Source organism: Abrus precatorius, unplaced genomic scaffold, assembly GCF_003935025.1.
Source record: "Abrus precatorius isolate BTA unplaced genomic scaffold, Abrus_2018 Scaffold10, whole genome shotgun sequence".
In the NCBI taxonomy this organism is placed as follows: domain Eukaryota; kingdom Viridiplantae; phylum Streptophyta; class Magnoliopsida; order Fabales; family Fabaceae; genus Abrus; species Abrus precatorius.
Window position 1 is genome coordinate 28430879 of NW_020874292.1, and position 16081 is coordinate 28446959.

The following is a 16081-nucleotide window of genomic DNA, read 5'->3' on the forward strand; positions in this document are numbered from 1 at the left end:
ACTAGCTTGTCAAATAAATTTAAATTTATAAATTATTTTTATAATTACAAGCTTTCAACTAAAAATTAAAATTTATAATTCCATGAACTTTAATTTTTTGTCATAAAAATTAATAAATAAAAGACAAAAAATAAACAATTAATAAAGTTTAATTGTACAAAATTTGCTGGATATTCATTAAATAAATATACCACGTGAACCATAAGGACTTGAAGGGTTGAATTAATAAAAGTAGTTGAACTTTTCTGCCTGATAACAATCTCTGTCTTTCTTCCGCTGTAAACACACAACAATCACGAGATTCATCTTGACCTTGCTAAATCAGAGAAGTAGCTCAATCAAACGGCTAGATTGCCTTATATTTTTTAAATTGTTTTATACGCAAAGTATTTGATCAAATATTCTACTCCAACGCACGATCCTCGTGGGAACAATTTCAAAGGAACGCAAACCATGCATCCAATTCCAAGCTGTCACGTTTTTTCACTTTCACAATTCTATCATAAATCACAACTAAGCTTTACTTTGCATTGCTTTTCAGTTCAATATTTAGTATTCTGTTGGTGTTAGAAAATATTTTTATTTTTAATTATAAAACTATTAATTTTTATTTAAAATTTTGTCTTAATTTCTCTGTTTTCATACACATATTTTAAAAATTTGTTAAAAATTATTCTTATAATAAAAATAAACAAATAAAAAAAGAACACATTTTAACTATAATTATAACTAAATTTAAGTTTTGCAGGAGACAGTTACAGAGAACACATTTTAACTAGTAAATAACCTCCAACATTTTAATTTCACAACAGGGTTTGAATAAATACCCTAGTCAAAGAGAAAAAGCAACTTAATTACTATTATTTTTATTACTTATTCATTTAATCATGTAGTATAATAACAATACCAAATATTTTAAATTTTAAACTAAAATAAACATGATTTAAATTTTGAATGCGCCCATTATTTTTTGAAAATAAAGGCAGTAATGGGTGGTCATGCATAATACATAAAAAATCAAACTTTTGGCATTTTCCCTGTTTCCCCTCACATCTCATCAAATACACACACACACAACACTCACTGGGTGAGTGGCTCCAAACTGGTCATTCCTGAAATTCCTCTTCTCTTTCTCTCTCTTTCTCTGTTCCCTTTTTCTTCCATCACCACCACAATTACAATTGCAGTTTTAGGAACCTTTTTATTTGTAACCTTAATTGATTATTCTCTGTCTTCTTCGGAACCATGGCGGATCTCAAGTCCACATTCATGAATGTCTATTCCGTTCTCAAATCTGAGCTCCTCCACGACCCCGCTTTCGAGGCCTCCGATGATTCTCTTCAATGGCTCGACCGGGTATATCTATCTATCTCTATCTATCAAATATTCAGTTTTAATGTGATAATTATGTTTAAGGATGGGGAGTAATTGCGTGATTAAAATTGAAAACAAAATTAGAAAAGAATGATTTTTTAACTTGTTCTCCTTTGAGGGTTAAAGTTGGGGGTGTGAACTTGTTAAGCTTGTTGATGTGTGTGATTGGAGGAAACGAAGATTCGTTTTAATTACCGTATTAGAATGTGAGTATGATGGTGGAAAGTTCCAGGAAGGAGATTCAATAGCTGAATGATTGCTGTTGTTGTTACAGTACTATCTCTTTTGCAAAGGGGAAAAATTGCCTAGGATTCTCTTCTAAGATAAAAACAGTGGGTTTCTTTTGGTGCTTTTGTGTGCATGAAATTCTATTATTAGTCTGGAAACACTATTTTTAAATTTTAGGTAATTGTCCAAGTATACGGCGAGTTTGCAAAAATTAAATAAATGTACTTAGAACATAGATTTGGAAAAAAATTAAGTTATTGAAGTGGTTAAAGTTTTTTTTTTTTTTTTTATGTGGAATGTTTAAGTTGTACCTTCTTAAATTATTTGCAATATGCTCAGAGAACATTCTTTGTTTCTTTTGGAAATTTTCCAGGGTTCTGTACTTCTGGTGCTATTTTTATGTTTTCATGGGTTACTGAATGTAGTACTCCACACTTCCTTATGTGTGAATGCATTGTAACGATGCATGTGCTTGAACATTTGGTTACCATTTCTTTGAAATAGGCTTATGTATTTTGTTCTGTTGCTTACCCTGTTGTTTACTTTAATTTATTACAGATGCTGGACTACAATGTGCCTGGAGGTGGGGCTTGGGAATTTATTTTAAGTTTATTCTGAGTAACTTATTCATTTTTTGTAACTATTCCCTGCTACGAAATTGAAGGAAGGGGCATTCAGGAAGCATATTTGAAAAAGATAAAGTTTATTGACATAAAGATGAATTAAAATTTATATTGCAGGAAAGCTGAACCGTGGACTGTCAGTTATTGACAGCTACAGATTGTTAAAAGAAGGACAAGCATTAAATGATGATGAAATTTTCCTTGCCAGTGCTCTTGGTTGGTGTATTGAATGGGTATGGCAATTGAAAGCTTTTACTTTTCTTGTTTGAATGATTAAACTAGTTCTAATCTCTTCAGAAGTTACTGTGATGGCATCATAGATTCTTACAATTGTCTGTTTGATGAATTTTGCAGCTTCAAGCATATTTTCTTGTTCTTGATGATATTATGGATAACTCACACACACGTCGTGGTCAGCCATGCTGGTTTAGAGTACCCAAGGTTTGTAGAAAAAGTAGCGTGTTATCATGTTATCTTTTTGCTGCTGTTGTGATAAGGTAATAACCTCTACTTACTGTATGCTGAAGGTCGGACTGATTGCAGCAAATGATGGAGTTCTACTACGGAACCATATTCCGCGTATCCTTAGGAAGCACTTCAGGGGAAAGCCATATTACGCTGATCTTCTGGATTTGTTTAATGAGGTTGTACAAATGTTGAGTTAAGGTTTGAATTATGTAGCTCTCATCTTGGTTATATGCTTAAACTTGACTATCTTGATTTTTTATTAGGTTGAGTTCCAGACTGCTTGTGGACAGATGATAGATCTGATCACCACACTGGAAGGAGAAAAAGACCTGTCCAAATACACATTGTCACTGTGAGTATGGGAAGACAAACTTAAATGCTGGGTCATATTTAAATGTACTGTGACTATAATAACTATGCAAAATCAAAAAATTCTGCCAGGGAGCAATATCATATCCTTTCTATAGTTTCAAATCAACAGTACTTTTGCCTGAGATAGCAGCTAGCCTATTATATATATATATATACTTTGCAATCTTATGAAATCAGAGGTGCTCGGTGATTCTGCTACCTTGCTACAAATTTGTGAATGCTGCTTGAGATTTCCAAAAGAGCAATGTCATGTTCTTTTTGGCTGGGAATGCTGAAGGAAATGATATGAAATTTTCTTGTTACTGATTCTTTCTCTTGCTAAGCTAGCAATGTGCTAAATTTCAATGCAATTTTATATATTCCACTTCAGTTGCTTTTTCACATTTTCTTTCTGTCTTGGAAATCAATACTAATTACTAGCATATGGGCTTCTGCAGGCATCGGCGTATTGTCCAGTACAAGACTGCCTATTATTCATTTTACCTTCCAGTAAGTATTATTATCTTACATTTTTTTATTGCCTCCCTGGTTTAGGTTTCTTCCTTTCCCTTTTTCCTTGAGAGAAATGATTCTTCAGCCATGTTCTATTTAATGCTGCTAAAGTCTATATTTTCTGATTAAGCAAGAAAACAGATAATAAAACGCATGTAATATGGTCTTCAATTGGAAGTCACATATTTTCCTTGTAACTTCCTCTCTTTTTAATCGCATGTATGATATTTTCGGTAGTCCTACCACACTGGAATATACGAACTGTTATTTATCTTTGTATATGTCTCCTCCTTATGCAGGTTGCTTGTGCATTGCTCATGGCGGGTGAGAATCTTGATAATCATGTTGATGTAAAGAACATTCTTGTTGAGATGGGAACATACTTTCAAGTACAGGTAATACTTTGACCTCTTCTCTTTCTTCAGACCATTAGACTCCAAAATGCTGAATGTCTACACATTGTTGCTATCAACTTGAAACCCTTTTAAAAACTGTATATAACCTATGTTTCCTTGTCTTTTTTCCCTCTCATTTTAGGATGATTATTTGGATTGCTTCGGTGATCCTCAAACAATTGGAAAGGTGAGCTTAATAGAAAATGGAATTTTCGAAACATCAAATTCTTTTTAATCTCATTCTTGTTATCTATGCGTTCAGATAGGTACAGATATTGAAGATTTCAAATGCTCTTGGCTAGTAGTGAAAGCCTTGGAACTTAGCAATGAACAACAAAAGAAAGTTTTATATGTAAGTGAGCTTCTTATTATTTCCTGCCAGTTCTTTCCCTTTTTTACCTTGCCATGATTTAACTGATAAATCACTAATTTTTGTGGTTTGCAGGAGAACTATGGGAAGCCAGATCCAGCAAATGTTGCTAAAGTGAAGGCCCTGTATAACGAGCTTAATCTTCAGGTTTGAACTTCAATTATGGCTAGCTCTCATTGAAACACAACCCTTAACATTTTGTAATTTCAACATATTAAGAAGACTTATTAGCCAAACCACAAGGAAAACAAAATTAAGATGCTGAAAGAAAAGAGCAGTTCCTCACATTTTGCAAGAAAAGTCATGCAGACTAAGTTGAAAACATTTATAAATATCATGAGAGATGTTGATTTTCTTTGAATTATTTACTCATAATTTGAATGAATAGGGTGTATTTGCGGATTACGAGAGTACGAGCTACGAGAAGCTGGTAACATCCATTGATGCTCATCCTAGCAAAGCAGTTCAAGCTGTATTGAAGTCCTTTTTGGCTAAAATTTATAAGAGGCAGAAGTAGAGTCACTGTAAGGTCAAAACTAATTGTTGAAGATGCAATAGAAGCTTCATCATGATTGGTGGCCAAGAAATTTTTAAAAATCGATCTTCCTAGTCTTTTTTTTCTTTTTTTTTTGTGATGTGATCTTCTTGTATTTTATCATGTAGACTTTCTTGGGATACTTGTTTGACTAGTAATTTTTTTCTCTTCTGAAACTTGTTGGATCTTATTACTATCATTTGTGGTTCATCAGCAAACCTCAAGTTTGCCAGTGAAATAAAAATATATATACATAAAATTGACAAAATATCCAATTGTAACTGGTAATTGAAATTAACAGATAATATTTTGATTATTTCATAATTTATTATTTATATATATGACTATATTTTATCACAATTAAACCCTTTAATATAATAATTCTTTAACAAATCCTACTCATTGCACAGTAAAAAATGAGGCCACCTATTATGACATGTTAATGGTTAGCTACCCTTCATATGATGATGTCCTTAGAAGCAAACTTCTCATTCCCTCACATATATACATAAATTTAAATTTTGAAAGAGTTTAATCTTTTTTAAAAATATGTAACTTAAAAAGCAATTTATAAGTTATTTTTTAAAATCAAATTTTAAGCGAATTAAATTCTTTTTTGAAAATTAAATTTTAAAAGTACAAAAAATGCTTAAGAAAAATGTGAATAGTAAAAATGGGAGATATGAAAAGAAATTCCAACTATGTTCCATCAACTCAACATTGACATACCTCATATACAAACCGAGAGCAATGCATCACAATCAACACCTACCTTTCCATGACAAAAAATAGAAGCACTTGTCTTTCCAACTTAGCACCTCAGGAAGGCAAGTTATGGCGTTTAAGATGAAAATAAATAAATAAAGCAATAATAAGTTATTTTAAATTTATTATTTTAAGATATATATATATATATATATATATATATATATATATTAGATTATTAAAGTTAATTTCATTCACTTATTTAATTTATATATATATTATTAATCTGAAATAAGATTATTTTTATTTTACTTTTGGAAAAAATTAATTAATAGGATGTAATATAATCGAGTTAAATTAATATTTTATTTATTTTCCAATCATTAATTTTAATATTATTTTTTTTAAAAATTGACAAATTGATTAAACTTTTTAATCAATACTTATTATTTTAAGAACATAATAGGATAGATCAGTAAAGATATTATCATTATAAAGTACGTCAAAATGATTATGGAACACTCAGAGAGGAGAACAAGAAATTACAAAAGGAGCTCCAATGGTGTTTTTAATCTATTTTATAATAAATTTAAAAAGTGGTAAAAAAAAAACTTAGAAATCACACTCTTATTTGAAAAAGATTCGAGAAATTAGAAATAACAAGATTGTCTTCTTACAGATTAAAGTAAAAAAAAAAAAAGTTATGTAACGTGATAGGTTTAACTTAAATTTAGAGAAATTGTCATTTATTTATTTTTTTTCTTAAAAAATTGAAAGAAATAAAAGACTAATTTTTCAAAATTATAAGAACCAAAATACACAAACTTTAAGTTAAAAATGAACAATTAATATTTAAATAATTACATGATTGATTATACATGTATACATATTTAATTATGATTTTAATAATTAATCATTGAATCAATAATTATAAGATAAGAGGCTTCTTTTAGAAAAATATATTTAATTACTCATGATAAATTGTTACTATATATCAAATAATTACTAAAGTAATACTTTACTTAGTTCACCAATAACCATAGATTATTAATATAAATAATCTAAGGAGATGCTACCAAGTGAGGCCGCCCCAACAGTATATTGTCACACTCTTTTAAATAATTTTTACACAAAATATTCTTTTTTATTGCTTGATTAAATCAATAGTAATAATATTTAATATAAAATATCTCAAATAAAGTATGATAATAAACATTTTAGATTAATAACAGAGTCTTCTTTTGTAATTCTTTAACATGTGCCAATGCTACACATTAGAAAAATCCACGAATATTCATAAGATATGGACATAAACATTAAAACTGCTAGCCACATAGGTAGGCATTTAGATATGGTTTTTTTTTTTTTTTTTTTTCTCTTGAACATAGCTATGAAAACAAAAATGTCTCATTCCTTGACGACAATCTCTTTGAATAGTTGGTTTGGGTTGGGTTGGAACCTTCTTGCTATTTTAGTTAACATTTTTTATCTTTTATGTTAGCTAACTGTTATACTTATTTTAAATTGTAAAATTCCTTTTTATTAAACAATGAAGACCAGAACATATGACCTATCAAATACGACAAATTATCATACTTGGCCATTTTCTTGGTGTCATAACATCTCATGTTTTACTCATCAAAACATGACAATTAGTGCACGGAGTTTCATGATTTGTAGACTTACAATCATAAATATAATTTAATTTCAGATTAATTGCATATAGGAGGAGCATGCAAAACATAAGAATAATTAGTAATTGCCGATGAAGGTTAAGAAAGGGTTCTGGCAACAGTTATTTAAAAAAATAAATTTCTTTTAGTCTTTTAAAATAAATAATAATAATTTTTTTTCAAAACAAATTAAACAAAACATTAGTTAGGCACATTGCATTCCACTGTGGCCTTTAACTGGAAGAAGTTAAGGAGAAGGACGCCAAGGAAGCTTCAAAAAGTGGCACAACTTTTTCTTGCTTGACCAGTGGTCCAACTTGTATTAATTATCTTCTGCCTATGAATATATAAATTTATTTGATTATTCGAAACTATACTTTATATTATGAAAAAAGCTATAATATTTAAGAAGGTTAAAAAGAATATATGTTGATAGCATTTTTTTTCTTATGCATTGTGATCAGAAGGGGAGGAAAACGCGTCAAGCACATTCATATGTCATAATAGCCACTCGTTTTCAGTCATCTCTGAATGGACCCCTCTCCATAATTTTGATTTTAGGGTGAAAACAAAGTGTCCCATGCAACGTAAATTCATGAAATAGAAGAGAGTGGTGGACAAAAATATCCATTGCATTAACCACTAATCAAGATAAGCCAAATGGGTCATCATAACTTTGCTTCAAGAGTTTATGCCTTGGTAGTTGGGTTTTATAAATTTTTGTTGTACTTGTTTTTTACAAAATTGTCTTGGATAAATCGCTAGCATAATTTCTTTAGACAATCTATAATCATATTTATTAGAATTCAAACTCCATACCATATGTTAAATGGAATAACTCTTTTAATTCACATGTTTGGTGATGACATAATTTCAAACATACTACTTGAATTAAGCTTTTTAAAACCAAGAAAATATCATATTTTTGAATGAAAACTCGTATCATAACCAGAGTTTGTCTTTCATTGAAGAGTATTCATAAGTTAACCCTTTGCTCATAGACGGCAAGGAAAGGTGGGTGTCCTCCAAATTGGACCCCATTATGACATTTGACAAAAGGGTGGCTGACTCCTCCACTCAATATCAAATTCATAGCCATTTCAGCACGAAACAGTAAAAAGGGTTCAAATAAAACATTCGCATCTATCTCTATCCAATCTTCTTTATTACATCATCAATTGTGCACAAAGGTTTTTTTTTCATAAATTGTTATTGTAAGCATTTTAGATAAGCTCTTTCTTCTTCTTTTTTTGATAATTTTTTTTAATTAGATAATTCTATTAAATAAAAATGAGTTCAGATTATATAATGAAAAACATACAAAATTTATCATGGAAGAATAGAGATGTTGAAATGAGTGCAACAAAACACATTACCTTCATTTTTTATGTACGCATAAGCATGGACTTAGCAAACTAAAATAAATATTTAATAAGTTGGTGAAAAAAAAAAAACAAGAAAATAAAACTTACCTCATATAGAAATTATTTAATAATAATGCATAGTAGAAAGGTAAACGGTGGAGGCGTATGATTTACATATTGATCTTGTCGATGGTCCAACTCAAACGCGCTGTGGCCTCCATTTGAACAAAATGGGGTCAATTTAATGAAAGAAAAGTGCATTAACTTTAACAAAATTACAAATTTGATTTTGTTGCATCTTTTCATAATTTCGTATCCAATTTTTCCTTTTGTTAAATAGTCCTAGTTTTTTTTTCCGCCCTCAATCAATCATTCCATTAATTTTGAAACTTTAGGTTCCATCAATATCTACCTGATTATCCACTCTCAATGTCTTTTTTTTTATTATTTAATTTTAATTTTTGTTTTTGCCTGGCTCGTTGACAAATTTTTTCTGCTTCCTTCTCAACTGTTTCAACTGTTCCGATGAATTCGCCACAAAAATTATATTTTTGAAATATATATATTACATAGATCAGCAGTTTCGCAGAATTTCTTTGGGCACAATCAAAGATTCTTCTATATATGTTTTCTGTCTAATTTTTGGGTTAGTTTTTCTTCTTCTGTTCACTGAAGAATTTGAGCTCTGTTGGTCAATTTGATTATTAGTTTTCCACTTCAGTTCATATTTTCTTACTTCTTAGTCATAAATTGCATTACCCTTTTGGAAGATCTTGGTGGGGTGCTAAATAGTTTCTGGGTGATTAAGAAAGTTGAGATTTTTTCCTCAAGGTTTTGGTGCCCTTTTGAGTTTGATTACATAATGAAGCTTGTGGTTCGTGTGATTGAGGCAAAGAACTTGCCACCTACGGATCCTAATGGGTTGAGTGATCCGTACGTGAGGTTACAGTTGGGGAAGCAGAGGTTCAAGACAAAGGTGATCAAGAAGAGTTTGAATCCAAAGTGGGATGAAGAGTTTAGCTTTTGGGTGGATGACCTTAATGAAGAGTTGGTTATATCTGTTATGGATGAAGATAAGTTCTTCAATGATGACTTTGTGGGTCAACTTAAAGTGCCAATCTCACTTGTTTTTGAGGAGGAGATCAAGTCCCTTGGCACTGCTTGGTATTCTTTGCAACCCAAAAGCAAGAAGTCCAAGAACAAGGAATCTGGTGTGTTATGCTGCTGAACTGTACTTTCCTGTACCTTGTCCAATTGTTTGCTGATTACTTAAGATTTGAGTGGCCATGTTTGTTTTCTCTCTCTCAACTAGCACTCTTCTTGTTTGGTTATTTTATGAATAAATTCTTAGCTTGGTCCTGAAATATTAGTAACATTAAATTGCACCTAAAATGATTTTTGGTCATTGTATGCAATCAGTAACTTCTAGACTATTTTGATGTCAAGTATCGTTAGAGGACCAGCTAATTGATGTTTCAAAAATCATTCAAAGACCGAATGAGGGGTTTACTCTTATTTTATTGAGTTAAATTCCTGTGGTTATTATATTAATTGTGCACTTGATTTAGAAAATCTGATAACCTGGTGTAAATTGCACAATGTCTAGGCTCAAATTTGAGTTTGAGACTGCGGATTGTACATCCCAAAGGGGCCATTCACCTCAAGTCTTATTGGGATAATAATATGCTCACTAACTGTGAACATGATTATATTATTCATGGTTTTGCCTCTATCTTGAACTTCACTTCTGACATTTTTTCCTTTTCCTGGCAGGTGAGGTTCGTTTGAGTATATATTTTTCACAAAAAAATGCTTCCATGGAGTCAAATGGTAGTCCTTATCTATTACATCCAACAAAATTTATTGATGTAGTGACTGAATCACCTTCAAGGTCTTCCACAGGCCATTCAAGCTCACCTTCTCCTGTAAGGGAAGAATTTACATCAGTTAAGGATGAAAAATCTGGTACTCAAAAAACAATTACAGGCAGAATTGCTCAAATGTTTAATAAGAGCTCTGACACATCTTCAACCACATCACGTAGGAGCGTTGACTCAGATCAATCTGAAATTAGTAAAGTAGAAGTTAGTGAGATCAAGACTGAGGATCAGTCCTCTAACGAGACTTTTGAAGAAGCTATGAGAAAAATTCAGTCTGCAGATGAAGGCAGTGAAATTCCTGCAAATTTACCAGGAGGAGTGTTTGTCGATCAGCAATATATTATTGCACCAGAAGACTTAAACGAGTTACTGTTTTCATCAAATTCAAATTTTCTCAAGTCATTGGCAGATGTGCAGGGTAATACAGAATTAGAAATAGGACCTTGGAAGTTTGAGAATGGTGGGGAGAGCTTCAAAAGATTAATTACTTACGTCAAGGCTCCCAGTAAATTAATTAAGGCTGTCAAAGCCTTTGAGGAGCACACATATTTAAAAGCTGATGGAAAGAACTTTGCTGTTCTAGCCAGTGTCAGCACTCCTGACGTTGTGTATGGGAGCACCTTTAGGACAGAAGTACTCTATTTAATCACACCTGGACCAGAGTTGCCATCAGGTGAAATGTGTTCACATCTGGTTATATCGTGGCGAATGAATTTTTTACAGAGCACCATGATGAAAGGAATGATAGAAAATGGGGCTCGACAAGGTATGAAGGACAGCTTTGATCAATATGCCATTTTGTTATCTCAGACTGTTAAACCTGTTGATCCAAAGGACCTTAGTTCCAGTAAGGAACAGGCTTTGGCATCATTACATGCGGAGCCTGAGTCAGATTGGAAACTGGCAGTGCAGTATTTTGCTAACTTCACAGTAATCTCAACAGTTTTCATGGGGTTGTATGTGCTTGTCCATATTTGGCTGGCTGCACCCAGCACAATTCAAGGGCTTGAGTTTGGTGGGCTTGACTTGCCAGATTCAATTGGTGAATTTGTTGTCTGCGCTGTCTTGGTTCTTCAAGGTGAACGCGTGCTGGGTTTAATCTCACGCTTCATACAGGCCAGAGCACAGAAGGGTAATCTCACACTGAGTGAATTAAGATATTTCACGTTTCATCAATATGGCTTTCCTTTTTCTCCTTGACTCTGTTGCATTTAATGGAGTGACCATGAGTTTTTTCTCTTGTCTTTTAATTGTTTAGTGCCTAATGCCCGTGTTTCCATGCTTATATTATTTTTTGTTTGCTTCTCCAATATTAGGCAGTGATCATGGAATTAAAGCACAAGGAGATGGGTGGTTGCTAACTGTTGCTTTAATTGAAGGAAGCAATTTAGCTTCTGTTGATTCTAATGGGTTCTCTGATCCATATGTGGTGTTTACTTGCAATGGGAAAACAAGAACCAGTTCAATCAAGTTCCAGAAGTCTAATCCTTTATGGAATGGTGAATATCATGTCATAACTTATTATTTCTCAAATAATATGGAACAAACCTTTGAATTCAGTGATCTAATACATAACTCTAGTTTTCCCTACACAGGATCGGTATCTTATATGATTGTTTTTTCATTAAGAACATTGTCTATCTTTGCAGAAATATTTGAGTTTGATGCAATGGATGATCCTCCTTCTGTGCTGGATGTGGAAGTTTATGATTTTGATGGACCTTTTGATGAAGCTGCATCTCTAGGACATGCTGAAGTTAATTTTCTGAAAGCAAACATCTCAGATCTTGCTGATATATGGGTTCCTCTTGAAGGAAAGTTGGCTTTGGCTTGTCAGTCTAAGCTGCACCTAAGGATTTTCTTGGACAACACTAAAGGTGCTAATGTTGCAAAGGACTATTTAAGTAAAATGGAGAAAGAGGTCGGGAAGAAGGTATGTAAAACACTACGTCTTTTCTGAGTTATACTTATGTTTTGTTACCCTTCTTTCTGGCTTATTTTTATGAAATTTAAAAATTTGTAGATTAATTTGCGGTCACCTCAAACAAATTCAGCATTTCAGAAACTCTTTGGGCTTCCACCTGAGGAATTTCTCATCAATGACTTCACCTGTCATTTGAAAAGAAAAATGCCCCTGCAGGTGTGGTTATTCTGTTAATGTGATGTTGAAAGTCATGGTCTATATTTCATGTCTTGGTATTTACTGGTATGTGCTTCTTTATATTATCTCATCAAGCTGCCAATATTTGTTCCAGGGTCGCCTATTTCTGTCTGCAAGAATAATTGGATTTCATGCAAATTTGTTTGGAAAGAAGACAAAATTCTTCTTTCTTTGGGAGGATATTGAAGACATTCAGGTCATTCCTCCTACATTTTCATCAATGGGGAGCCCAATAATTGTCATAACTCTTCGGCAGGGTAGAGGTGTGGATGCAAGGCATGGTGCTAAAACACAAGATGAACAAGGCAGGCTGAAGTTCCATTTCCAGTCCTTTGTGTCTTTCAATGTTGCACACAGGTAGACAAGGGACATTATATACTATCTTACAAACTTAATTTTCCTATATATACATATCTGCAACTTGTATGAAAATCTTTCCAGTTCTTTGTTTAGCCTTCTTTTTTCTTTTGCCATGTTTGTTAGGGTCTATAACAACAACTGCATTTCCTTTTTTGATCAATTTTATTGTGTTTTGAATCTAGACCGTCGAGGTTGTTCCAACAATGCATTGTGAAAACGATGTCAGCATTGGCAATTTAAAGTTGAAACTCTTTTGGTTGATTTGTACCTGAACATTCTAATGAAAATTGCTGACTTTTATTTGTATCTTGACAGTTACTGTACCACAACAGAATGAAAGTTATCTGAAGTTGTTTCCTTCCACTTATATTTGATTTCACTATCATTTTTTGACAAAATCTAGTTGCTTCTCAATAGATTTTGGTGTGAAAATTTTCTTAACCTTCAAAATTGTTTCCCTATTTTTGAGAAGTTTCTTTTGACTCATACTTCATATGATGCTTATCCATAGTTGCTGGCATATAGAAGAAATTGTTTGAGAAGGTATAGTGATAGAGAATAGTATTGATGATATCATATGTCACTAAGAAAAAATTTTGGGGGTGATGTAGGACTATCATGGCTCTTTGGAAGGCCAGATCCTTGAGTCCTGAACAGAAGGTCAAGTTTGTTGAAGAAGAATCTGATACCAAAAGCCTTATAAGTGAAGAGAGTGGAGGCTTATTCCTTGGCCTGGATGATGTTAGCATGTCTGAGATCTATTCTTGTTCACTTCCAATTCCTGTAATCTCTCTCAACTCACAAACACCATGCATGCGTGCACACACATTACACATACCTACATGGATGGCCTAATCTGTATATTATTGGCACAAATTATTGGTTCTTTATTCAATTTTTTTTCAACTTTGCAAGTAGTTCTGTTTGATTATAGTTGTTTTCCTTTTATTAATTTAGGCGAGTTACCTTATGGAGATATTTAGTGGGGGTGAGTTGGATCGCCGCGTCATGGAAAAGTCTGGCTGTCTTAATTATTCTTATACCCCTTGGGTATCAGAGAACAACGATATCTTTGAGAGGGCAGTGTATTACAAATTTGAGAAGCGTGTTTCAAGTTATAAAGGTGAAGTAACAAGTACTCAGCAAAGATCTCCCATTTTGGATGGAAAGGGTTGGCTAGTGGAAGAGGTCATGAACCTTCATGGAGTTCCTCTTGGTGATTATTTCAGTGTAAGTGAACCAAATTTAGCTTGTTTCTACACTTTTTTAGTGCCTGATTGTTATATCTTTGTTTTCTATGATTTACCCATTCTTATCATCCTTGTGTTGGTTTTCATCTCATGCGTCACTGAGTAGTGTCTCATATATGCCACAGATACACCTTCGTTACCAAATTGAGGATTTACCACCAAAAGCAAAGGGATGTAGAGTGCAAGTATTATTTGGAGTTGAATGGCTGAAAAGCACAAAGAATCAGAAAAGGATTACAAAGAACATCCTACAAAATTTACAAGAACGTTTAAAGGTGACCTTTAGTCTAGCTGAGAAGGAGCTTTTACCAAAATAACAAATGAATCTTCCTGGATTTGACTCAAACAACAAGTATTGAATTGAAGCTAGCCGAAATTTTGTTAGCACAAAATTGTTATTTCGATTCATGGACTTGGACTCTGGAATATATGATGCATCAAGATCATATGGTTCATGTGATTGTGCTGTTTGAAGTTGGTTCGCTTGCATGACAATCCCAACTTCATCGGAAAAAAGAGGAAAGAACCTGTTTGAAGTTGGTTCGCTTGCACGTGATTGTGCTCTTTGGTTGACTTGCTACCAAGCTTGTTCTTTGAACCAGTTTACTGATACCCAATTGTTCCATTGTATATACACGATTCGTTTAGAAGATGCTCATATTGCATCACAGCTTAAGATGATAACTTGTCAACTTATTACAATGGTTGGCAACAGAATGTTCCCTCAGATAGGGAATATGCTTTTGGTCATATAGGAAATGTTGTAAACGATTTTTTAGGCCTGAGAATGTCTTGACATGAAGCACGGGCCCTTTAACTCCATGCAGATTTATTTGTTCAAATTTGAAATACATTCATAACTTTTTTTGTCATGTAGAATTTACGTTGATCTCTGATTTTCCAACATAGCATTTTCTTTTATTCTGGTTTGAGACGATTATGTGCATACAGTTTCGTTTAAACAAGCACAAAGAATGTAAATTCTAAACTCGATCTCTAATGGTATATTTCATAACATTTGCTTGATTCAATTGTTTTTTCTTCCTTTATTACAGTTAACAAATGCTTTTTTTTAATAGCCATTAAATCCTCCTAAATTTCCATTGGAAAAATTAGGTACTTAGTTTCATGTTAATTACTCACGCAGGTTTGTAGATTGTTTACATACATGTAATGACACTACTTTACTGAATATGGGTTTAAATATGTTGTTAATATTCATAAATATGGTTAAATTTAATTCTTTTTTTTTTTTGGTTAATTTTAATTCTTGTAAACTTTAAATTTTTTAGGACAATTTCTGTTGTTATAAATTAATGATGTGACATGCATCTAGCTATTTTATGTTACTAATCATCTTATAACATGATTTAGCATATTTAGATACATGTTATGTTTTTGTGGTGTGATAATAGTGACTATTTGAAAATCAAAACTAGATTTATCTTAGAGAATCAAAACTATAGTTAGATATATACCAATTGCAAACATATTTTACCATGTAGTAAATCATTTGATTGGACTCACAGGTAACTGTAATATGTTTAGACAGTTTTATGTTTAATTTATTTATGTTCGGAATATGAATACCTTACTAGAAAATTCATTAAGATGTCAAACCATTAATTGTCATATTATGTATGTAAATCTTTGGGTTAGTCATTAACTTGTACTAGTTATTAGATAACAGATTGATGATTACTATCAAAATTTACTAGAGAATTGCATGGCAACATTCATAAATTATTTGTAGATACAATAAGATTGCTCTGTACGTATCTTTTATTAATTGAAGAAACAACAATTCGATGCTCATTTTCCGTTGCAAAAT

General features: G+C 32.3%; 2 protein-coding genes across 7 annotated transcripts; both read left to right on the forward strand.

Annotated features, from left to right (window-relative positions):
- The first annotated feature begins 1064 nt into the window (after positions 1 to 1064).
- On the forward strand, positions 1065 to 5119 carry LOC113869470 (farnesyl pyrophosphate synthase 1). Its single transcript, XM_027505797.1, has 12 exons — positions 1065 to 1356; positions 2161 to 2185; positions 2343 to 2458; positions 2580 to 2666; positions 2753 to 2869; positions 2957 to 3045; positions 3503 to 3554; positions 3857 to 3952; positions 4095 to 4139; positions 4215 to 4304; positions 4398 to 4469; positions 4711 to 5119. Exons 1-12 carry the CDS (start codon positions 1246 to 1248, stop codon positions 4837 to 4839), a joined length of 1029 nt encoding a protein of 342 aa, XP_027361598.1. The 5' UTR covers positions 1065 to 1245; the 3' UTR covers positions 4840 to 5119.
- Positions 5120 to 8886: 3767 nt separating this feature from the next.
- On the forward strand, positions 8887 to 15272 carry LOC113852506 (C2 and GRAM domain-containing protein At1g03370-like). 6 transcript variants are annotated; one of them, XR_003502447.1, is made up of 9 exons: positions 8887 to 9810; positions 10370 to 11611; positions 11796 to 11978; positions 12129 to 12412; positions 12503 to 12619; positions 12735 to 12997; positions 13612 to 13749; positions 13958 to 14230; positions 14376 to 14515. XR_003502447.1 is itself a non-coding variant. In XM_027482801.1 (9 exons), the coding sequence occupies exons 1-9, from the start codon at positions 9462 to 9464 to the stop codon at positions 14565 to 14567; spliced, it is 3075 nt and encodes a 1024-aa protein (XP_027338602.1). In that variant the 5' UTR covers positions 8888 to 9461; the 3' UTR covers positions 14568 to 15118. The 6 variants fall into 6 exon arrangements, 4 of the variants coding, with proteins under 4 accessions (XP_027338604.1, XP_027338602.1, XP_027338603.1 ...); XM_027482801.1 differs by having other exon boundaries at positions 8888 to 9810; positions 13612 to 13783; positions 14376 to 15118; XM_027482802.1 differs by having other exon boundaries at positions 8888 to 9810; positions 10373 to 11611; positions 13612 to 13783; positions 14376 to 15118.
- The last annotated feature ends 809 nt before the right edge of the window (positions 15273 to 16081 follow it).